Source organism: Epinephelus fuscoguttatus, linkage group LG7 (genome assembly GCF_011397635.1).
Source record: "Epinephelus fuscoguttatus linkage group LG7, E.fuscoguttatus.final_Chr_v1".
Lineage (NCBI taxonomy): Eukaryota > Metazoa > Chordata > Actinopteri > Perciformes > Serranidae > Epinephelus > Epinephelus fuscoguttatus.
Window position 1 is genome coordinate 23,084,397 of NC_064758.1, and position 9,976 is coordinate 23,094,372.

The 9,976-nt window shown below is 41.9% G+C and overlaps 1 protein-coding gene across 1 annotated transcript; it reads left to right on the forward strand.

Annotated features, from left to right (window-relative positions):
• Positions 1–370: 370 nt before the first annotated feature.
• On the forward strand, positions 371–5,359 carry ssr4 (signal sequence receptor, delta). Its single transcript, XM_049581545.1, has 6 exons — positions 371–550; positions 779–897; positions 990–1,064; positions 2,293–2,382; positions 2,525–2,590; positions 4,690–5,359. The coding sequence occupies exons 1-6, from the start codon at positions 502–504 to the stop codon at positions 4,792–4,794; spliced, it is 504 nt and encodes a 167-aa protein (XP_049437502.1). The 5' UTR covers positions 371–501; the 3' UTR covers positions 4,795–5,359.
• Positions 5,360–9,976: the final 4,617 nt, after the last annotated feature.

The window sequence follows — 9,976 nt, forward strand, 5'->3', positions numbered from 1 at the left end:
CCTCTGTCAGTCAGTACCAGTAAAAATGTTTTCCCAGTAAGCTTTTCCTCGAGGAGTATTTTTCTACTTTCATATAGTGTATTAAGTATATGTTTACTGTGGCACTTACAGGCTATTCATTATGTCAATACATTTATCATGAAGAGGGTGCGTTTTGAAAATTCAGATGATTTTCATTGGATGGGATAGACCATTAATAGTTTTAAATATATAATCAAATGATGTGGTTATTATGAGTAATGATTAACAAGGAAAAGTCGCTCATAAGTTATTTTTGATAAATAAAATATGTTTTGATTCGGATGACGTGTCGACATAGTAAATACCCAGAGTGCTCTGCGACGCAACAGTCTACGTCATTACTGCGCAGGCGCAGAGGAGTAGTAGCAGTGCGCTGAGGTGGACTTCTTCCTTTCTGTCAGTGTGAAAGAAGCAGTACAGTTCAGCAGCTGGAGCTCAGGAACAACTAGAAACCTCACTGACAACTTCTCAGACACCACAATGATCCGGATAGCCGCCTTCCTCGCTCTGCTGGTGGTCGCCTGCTCGGGTGAGTCAGCGGGGGGGCCGGTGGGGGAGATTTACCGGTTGAATTAGCCTGTGATGCTAAACAACTTTAGCTAGTAGCAAGTTCAATCAATCAAATCACTCCTCTCTGTCCTCCAGAGTAGGTGGAATATAAGTCCTGGAGAAATGTGTATTAATTAACAGCTTATACTGTGAGCATGATTCACTGGTGTCTGAGATGTTAGCTAACCTCTGTATTGTGTGGTGACAGGAGAGAGCTGCACAGACCCAGCGATCACCCCTTCGGCCTACACCACCTCTGACGCCGTCATCTCCTCTGAGTCTGTCTTCATCGTTGAACTCAGCCTGGCCTGTGCCAACGGAGCACAGGTAGCACCCCCAACACTCCAGACACACAGGATGATTGTGTATTGATTTTATTGTGCAGCTGACTCACTGGTGATCATTTCTGACCTCTGCAGAGTGTGACTCTGTATGCTGATGTCAATGGAAGACAGTTCCCTGTGACTAGAGGACAGGATGTTGGCAAGTACCAGGTATGGTAGTGGTCTTATGTTCATGTGCACTGATTAAGACTGACTCTGACTTGGTATTGTTTTATGGGTGGTACTGGATCACACATGACATTGAAGGAGGCTGATCTTACAGCCACTATGATTTGAGCATCGGGTGTTGTTTAATTGCAAATCACAGGCCTCCTTTTCTTATTCTGCACAACCCTGAACCTCCCACCCTTTACTACAGAAACACTCAATGCCAAAAGCTTGTCCTCAATTAAAATATTTCCTCTATAATTATCTTATCATAGTAAAGACTAGAACAGCACTCCAGTTTAACTTTTTAATATTGGCACATGGACATTTAGGGCAGACGCTCTTCCTTAGCATGTATTCTGGCAGTGACACAAACAATATACACAGGTGGGATTAATTATAGGTGACTGCAACTAGTACACAAAGTTGATCCCAACAGGGGGAGCCACAACCGTTCATAGCACAGACTGTCATGGTACAGAGTGCTAAAACAAGAAATACCAAGGAAACAACATAAATATATTCTCTTCGTGAGAAACAAGCAAACAAAATCTCTTCATTCATCCCAAGAGGTACAAAAGTAATCAACTCAACTCAAATTAATTCATAAAGCACATCTAAAAACAACTCGCATTGAACAAAGTGCTGTACAAAAGGAATAAAATGCCAGAAACACATACATGGGAGGCAACATAACTGTCAGGTACACAGCTCACACATTTAGAGACACAACACACACAGGCACGCCACATCAGGGGGACTCAAATGATAATGAATAAAAGTATAAAAATAAGTTTTGAGCCTAGACCTAAAAGAGTTGGCGGACCTGATTGCAAGGGAAATGTATCCAACAACACACCTTTGGAGAAGGATTCTGTCACCATTACATCCTCTCCATGGCATCTTCACTGTCTCGAAGCTCATGTAATGTAGTTCACTCATACTGTGGTTCTGACTGTTGAAGTGCCTAGCCACAGGTGATTTAAAATCATGATCACAAATAGGACTTTTATGTCCACAGGTCCTGGTTTTTAACTGTCATTTTGTTTTCCCAACATGAAACAAATCACATGGTTGTTTTAACAGGTAAACCACAAATGCAGTGCTACATGTGATTCTGCTCCTGACCTTGATGTCAACCGCAGAATAGAGTCCCTCTTCAGATGAACAATCTCTTCAAACCTACAGTTTATCAAAGAAGCTTTTGTGAACATGTGATTCCTTCCCTCAGGTGTCCTGGAGTCTTCCTCACAAACAGGCCAGCTCTGGAACGTATCAGGTCAAATTCTTCGATGAGGAGTCCTACAGTGCCCTGCGCAAGGTTAGTGTTTGATGCATAGTTTTGATAGCCTCATTCTTTACTGCCGGTGAGCTCTACTGTATGTTGCAATGTTTGACCTTTTTAAAAGAAAGTTTAAATGCTGTTTAATTTGATTTATATGTCTGCATCTTCTTTGTTCTAGGCCCAGAGAAACAACGAAGATGTAAATGCCATCCAGCCTCTCTTCTCTGTCAATATTGACCACAGGGTGAGTGTCTTTTAGACCCTCAGATTGAAACATGAATGCGCATTAGTGTAGTGTATTGATTTTACTGCCAATAACTTTACTGTCAATAACAGTCTTATGGCTTTATCAGCAGGCTGCTGCTTTCCACAAAAGAGCTCTGAAAACCCACTGTACACTACCTACCCAGCACCAAACACACAGTTACTGACTTGCTGATAACCATTATTGTGCATTTAGCAGCTGTTTCCTCCAGGACTCAGGATATAGAGACTAAAAACAAGAGTAAAAGAGAGTAATTATTGGACTGGCATTCAATAGGCAGCCTGAAAAATAACTTCCAGTGAATGCTAATGTTGCTGTGTATTTGCTGCATAAACTTTAAAGGTGATAATATAATGTTAAATGTATGTTCCCAGTTTTTAGTCTGCTGCCCACAAGAGGCCAAAAAAATCAGTTATTGCTGGCTCAAGTTAGCATATTATTCCTCAAAGAGTCATAAGAAAACTTTAAACTTGTAATGGCTTTAAGGCATAATTTTGTTAGACACAGTCCATTTAGAAGAATAATTTTACACCACTCAATGGCTACGGTTACATGATGGCTTCTCATTCAGAATGAAATGAATCTGAATGAAATCATTCGGAATTAAAGTGTTTCCAGGTAGTTTACATGGGAAATATTAATTCCGAATGAGGGTTTACATGGGAGATCAGTTCAATCGCCTTTATTCAGGTCTGCGTAAGGTTTGGGGCAGGGAAGGTTTCTGATTGGATAGGGGGCGGGGCGGATGTTACGTGTTTACGTTTACCGGAAGAAAACACTGTAGTACTCGCTCCAGATAACAAGATGCTTGACGATGCCGTTCTTAGTGCCTTTTTCGGGCGTGTTTTGCTTATATTCTTAAAGCAGCAGTACGACAACAACCTTGTTCTGCTAATACTTCATCTGTTGAGCAGGAGAAGGGAGGCAGAAGACCGTGCTGTGGCGAATGGAAACCGGTGACTGCAACGAGTCCGACTGCTCTAGCTCAGCCCGTTGCTATGCAGCCCGTTGCTATGCGCGCTATATACGTCATCGCACGAGAAGGGCAAGGAAACGAGCATGCGCAGAAAGACCGGAATGAACTTAAAGAGGAATGAGTGTATACATGCACACAAAATTCTTTCATTCGGAATGACAAACGGAATAAACCACCCCCTTTAATCGGATTTAATTTTCAATTGGAATGACCATTTTTCAATCGGAATGACCGTTTACATGACCACTTTTAATCGGAATGGCCGTTCATTCCGATTAAAAGTGGAATTAAACTGTCCATGTAAACGTACTGACTGTTTCAGGATTAGTGAGGTCAGTTTTACAGGATTCCCTTCCTCAATACATGATTTTATTGTACATGACTGTACTGATTGTGTCTTGTTGAGACAAATCCTGGAGCTGGTCCATAGATTGTGAACAAGGATCAACTAACTCTTATGACACAATGACAGCAGCCGTGCTGATTTCAATGGGAAAGGGCTCTGCTTCACAGCTGGAATCCCTACATTCATGAAAAACATAATTTTTATGAAGCCCACAGAGACACTCAGTAATTCAGTTTTGGCTACAGAGAGACTTGTTTTGACATTTTGGGAAAATATTTTGTTGATAAGAAATGTATCCTCTACAATATTGTTATTGTATCATTAAAAAAAAAAAGTAGGACGGCTCCATTGAGAGTAACATCGTACTTTAAAAATGACTGTGATTAATTGTGTTCTTTACGAGGCCCAGTCTGTGTAATCATCCATCCATGTTGCTCTTAAGCCTCATGCTGGGTTCACGCCGGATGTGAAATCAATGCAAAGCGTGGCGATTGTCTGTGGAGCGATGCCCGCTTCCTTTCGGTGTCCATGTTAAGCATTTGGACTGTTCACACTAAATGTGCTGTGGTGCCAATCTCAGCTGTTGGCTCACAATCTGCAGCAATAGTTTCAGCATGTGGTCTGTTTTCTCTGGGAGCAGCGAGTGAATCTGTTAAAAAAAAGACGCTGATAATCTATTCTGAAGGATATAAATGATCTGATTCCTACTTCTCTTCCTCGGAACCTGTGATGAGCTTTTTTTAATTCTCTCCACAGGGTGCGTGGAACGGCCCATGGGTGTCTACCGAGGTGGTGGCTGCCCTCATAGGTATCCTGGTCTACTACATGGCCTTCACTGCTAAGAGCACCATCCAGGCATAAACAGATTCACAATCACTGGATTGTTAAAGACTGAATTCTGGTGGATCTCGACCAACGATCCATCATCCAGTGTTGTGGCAAGCCAAAAGGAGTTTGCCACTTGATCTGCTTGGGGACGAGGACCAGGAGAAGCAGTCTTTGAATTTTCTTTTATTCAGACTGTGTCTGTATGCCGTCAGTCTTATCAGTTTTTCAGATGAATTTCGTCACGAGTTGGTCTTTTTATGAGGGATGGGATTTTGTAATTTTTTTTTTTTTTTTGATAAATACCAAACAATAAACCTGGACCACATAAATAAATGAAAATAAATGTAGGTTATGTCCTGAATTCTGTCTTGCTTAAGGATGTTGCTACTTCCAGACCAGGTTATCCTTTGTCCCTCTGTGTGGATGCATTGGCAGGAGTGGGGCTTGTACAGATGTGCTCAACACCAAAAGAGAGCAGCCAAGGCCTCAGTGCACATAAAATGTCGATCATGTGATTCCACTAGCTGGACTGAACTGGCCAAGTGTACATGTCTCTTCCAGTAAATTGAATAAATGGCTTGTTTTTCTTCCAGTGTAATGTGTTGCTTCGTTTGATAGTTCACTGACAGACCACCTCCTCCATAAATTCCTTTTTTTCCAAGACAGACTGAGATTTATCTCTCGTTCCCCAGCAACATGTTAACCAAGAAGGTTTTTGTCCTGTTTTTGGTTGCCAGTAGTAAATTAGTGCAGTCTGCATGATTCAACAGTCCCTGACCACATCCAAACTAAACAGTAACCAGTTCCAAGCAGATTTAGCTTCCACACACTTAATTGGTAGAGGGATGAAAGATTGTGCAGGTGTTCATAACAGCTACTGTTTCTGTCCTCCACTCAAAAATCTAACAATAAAAAAGTTAAGAATTTCCATTTCTGCGTTTCAGAAAGATATGAGTCATGTGAGAAGTCAGGGTGTCTACAGATCTTTAAGAAGTAAAATTAAGTTTTCTTATTGTAAGGCATGGAAATTTCGGTTAATTTCAACCTGTCTCCTATCGTCCTAAATTTGTTTCAAGTGACTAGTGGCATAAAAATAATAGTTAGCATGTTAGCCGTTAGCCTAGATACAGCCGGGGCGCATAGTAGCGTCAGACCTGTTAAAATGTAAGTGAACGGGCATACTTCAAGTGCAAAGTTAGTCCACTAAACAAGCTTTTTTTAGTTAGGAGAAATGTCAGAGAACATATAGAAAACGACATGTAAACGTGTTGTCTTACCTTACCGGTGTGCTGCCATGTTTGTTTACCATTTAGCTCTGCTTTCCAAAGCGCGGCTGAAATATTGCAAGAACAAGCAGCGATCTCATACCGTGCCTGAATTCTCGCGAGCTCTACATAAAGCCCAGCTGGATACTAACGTTACTCCAGGTGGAGGTGTCTCGTCCTCTCCACTGGGGCACAGCATTCACAGGTACATCACCAATCTCCAGAGCTACGCAAGCTTGCAGCAGCCATTCCTCCCCTCTCGTCCCTTACCTGTTGTGCCTCGCTCTCTCTCCTCCTCCGTTCTTCAATTTCACGAAGGGTGGCCATCAAAATCTGCAAAATCAAATTCCTCCTCCACAAAGTCGAAGTCTGACGTTTACATGTCATTTTCTATATGTTCTCTGACATTTATCCTAACCATATGAGGTGGTCTTTGTGGAAAAAAGCTTGTTTAGTGGACTAACTTTGCACTTGAAGTATGCCTGTTCACTTATGTTTTAACAGGTCTGACGCTACAAGGTGCCCCGGCTGTATCTAGGCTAACGGCTAACATGCTAACTATTATTTTTATGTCAATCAATCAATCAATCAATCAATTTTATTTATACAGCCCAATATCACAAATCACAATTTGCCTCACAGGGCTTTACAGCATACGACATCCCTCTGTCCTTATGACCCTCGCAGCGGATAAGGAAAAACTCCCCAAAAAGACCCCTTTAATGGGGAAAAAAAACGGTAGAAACCTCAGGAAGAGCAACTGAGGAGGGATCCCTCTTCCAGGATGGACAGACGTGCAATAGATGTCGTACAGAACAGATCAGCATAACAAATTAACAGTAATCCACATGACACAATGAGACAGAGAGAGAGAGAGAGAGAGAGAGAGAGATGCAGGTAATGACAGTAGCTTACAACAACATTATTGAAAGTAATAATATTATAGTTATAGTTCTGGCTACTGTGGTACAATATGTTGAAAGTATGTATTAATATCTGGCAGTATACATGTGTGACAATAGTCGTGTATAATAACAGTAGAAGTAAGACTAATGACTAATGATGGCAGCAGCAGCAGCAGCAGGAGGCATCTGGCAGGACCACGGCAGCAGCACAACCACACACGTCACGCTGTCCAGGCACCGCTGCGATATGAGTTAATCTGAGAGACAGTGGAGCACAAAGGCTCCGGAGAAGAAGCCGAGTTAGTGACATCCAGAATGGCCGAGTTAGCAAGATGCAGTAATAGAATACGAGAGAGAGAGAGAGAGAGAGAGAGAGAGAGAAGAAGAAGAAGAAGAAGAGAAGGTGCCCGGTGTATTATAGGGGGGTCCTCCGGCAGACTAGGCCTAAGTCAGCCTAACTAGGGGCTGGTACAGGGCAAGCCTGAGCCAGCCCTAACTATAAGCTTTATCAAAGAGGAAAGTCTTAAGTCTAGTCTTAAATGTGGAGACGGTGTCTGCCTCCCAGACCGTAACAGGAAGATGATTCCACAGGAGAGGAGCCTGATAGCTAAAGGCTCTGGCTCCTGATCTACTTTTGAGACTTTAGGGACCACGAGTAACCCTGCGTTCCCAGAGTGCAGTGTTCTGGTGGGATAATAAGGCACTATGAGCTCTCTAAGATATGACGGAGCTTGACCATTTAGAGCTTTATAAGTTAACAGTAGGATTTTAAATTCAATTCTGGATTTTACAGGGAGCCAGTGCAGAGAAGCTAAAACAGGAGAAATATGATCTTGTTTCTTAGTTCCTGTTAGTACATGTGCTGCTGCATTCTGAATTAGCTGGAGAGTTTTTAAGGACTTACTAGAGCTACCTGATAATAGAGAGTTACAGTAATCCAGCCTAGAGGTAACAAAAGCGTGGACCAATTTTTCTGCATCTTTTCGGGTCAGGATAGGCCTAATTTTCGCAATATTATGCAGATATATTATTATTATGTCACTAGTCACTTGAAACAAATTTAGGACAATAGGAGACAGGTTGAAATAAACTGAAATTTCCCTTTAAGAGACTTAAATTGTCTTAAATTCAGAATCAACGGGTGTTCAATATTTTCATTCACATTACCTTGAAAATCTGCAGCCTGACAATCATTGGACAGACTGAAGAATGCAATAATAAATAGCATTTATGACAGCAATGAGATTTTGTTTTCTTTTTACATTAAACTAAAACTCACCCAATTGTTGTAATTTTTACTTACTGTTCATTTTGAACTAACATCAGTGTTTTTACTTGGAAAGAGTACTTACACATGTGTGTGTGTGTGTGTGTGTGTGTGTGTGTGTGTGTGTGTCTCTCTCTCACACACACATATATTGTGTATGTCCATTGCAGGATTGGTTTTAAATTTCATATATGGTGGTATTAAAAAGGTCTTAAGAAGTCTTAAATTTAACATGGTATCTGTAGACACCCTGTGTGTTCTTAAAACTCACCCCATGTATTTATTTATTTTTAAAAATTAACAAACCATGAAGAACACCTCTGCTGTAAACATGTTCAGCTTGAACACTGTGGCCGAACTCTTGGTGGACATGGGAGCTATTTTTGTCTGCAGACGAGAAGCATGACTGTCCTCCTGGCATTCCTAGATAGTCATGGAGGGGTACGTGTTTGAACACAGCAGCACACCAGCAGCTGATGTCCCGATCTGTTCTCTCTCAGAGTACACCAACAGTAAACACAGTACAGGTGTTAAATCAGGAAAGTGGCACTGGAGCTGTTGCTGCCTCTTTGACTTGCTGCAGTGCCACCAGTTGAACACACTGTGGCAGCTCTGTGCTGCTGTGTAAGGCCTCTGTTGGCTCCAGTGAGGCCAGTTGTTACCTCATGGAGAGATAACACTCCTGGCTCAGTATCAGCTGTTGGTAATGTAATGCAACCGGTGCATTATGCACTTTGAGCCCCTGTTCTGTTTCACATCAACTTCACTCCAGTTACTCTAGTTTGTCACATTTATAGGTACTCTCATGCTTATGTGATCGAGTTTGTTACAGATTTAAACTTAGCATGTCTATTTCTGTAGCTGGCTCGAACAAGTGTTTGCACACTCTACCTACCTCACACGGAGAGTTGCTTTTTCGTCTACAAGAGCAGCACAACTGCAACTTCTCACTGACTCCCATGGGACTAATGTAAACTTTGTATATGAGTAACATGATCCGCACACATAAACACTGCGGGGTGTACAGAGTACACAAGGAGTTTCTCATATTTCTGCTTTTCTGTAGCTTTGTCAGCGTAAACACATGTTCTCATGGTGTAAGCACATCTCAGCTTTTGTCTCTTGTCACCTTGATGAGGCTACAATAGAGACATCACAATGCTGGTAATGTAGGGAAGACATGAGCTGGAGTAAATCCAGGCAGTCCCTCATGGAGTCACCTATTAGGCTGTGGGAAGTGGGGGACGGATATAAATGGAATGAACAAACAAACAGTCAAAGAAGGCCTCACTGAGTCGATGCTGACACAAGACTCTTCCTCCGCTTTGTTGTGTGATGGAGTTCAAAGGGCTTAACTCCGAACCCACACATCAGGACGAACGATTGCGCATGTAGATTGAAATATTTTGAGATTTTTGTTGTTGTTTCAGAGTGAATGCACTCACAGGAAGTTGCAATTTATTCTTCCAGTGACAAACTGTTTATCTGTTTATGTTTTGTTCTGTTTCAGGCACTAATTTACGAGGTCAGGTTAACAAACAAATCTGAACCACATGAAATTTTTAACAGAATTACACAACACATGGTTTTAATCTGATTCACCATTGGAAAGCATTTTGTAATCATTGGCACTCTCAAGGGGGGCAGGAGGGGGCCATGGCCCTTCCTGCCAGCTGATATTGCGTGAGAGGCTGAGTACACCCTGGACAGGTTGCCAGAGTATCTGACACGATGCTGTCACAAAAGCCCTTTTTAATCGTGCCATAGAGACACTCCAA

Bases quoted from the DNA above. Each gene is read 5' to 3' on its own strand.
- ssr4 (XM_049581545.1), top strand. From the start codon at position 502: ATGATCCGGATAGCCGCCTTCCTCGCTCTGCTGGTGGTCGCCTGCTCG. The intron at 2,383-2,524 runs GTTAGTGTTTGA...TCTTTGTTCTAG, and splicing joins CCTACAGTGCCCTGCGCAAG to GCCCAGAGAAACAACGAAGA. The intron at 2,591-4,689 runs GTGAGTGTCTTT...TTCTCTCCACAG, and splicing joins CTGTCAATATTGACCACAGG to GGTGCGTGGAACGGCCCATG.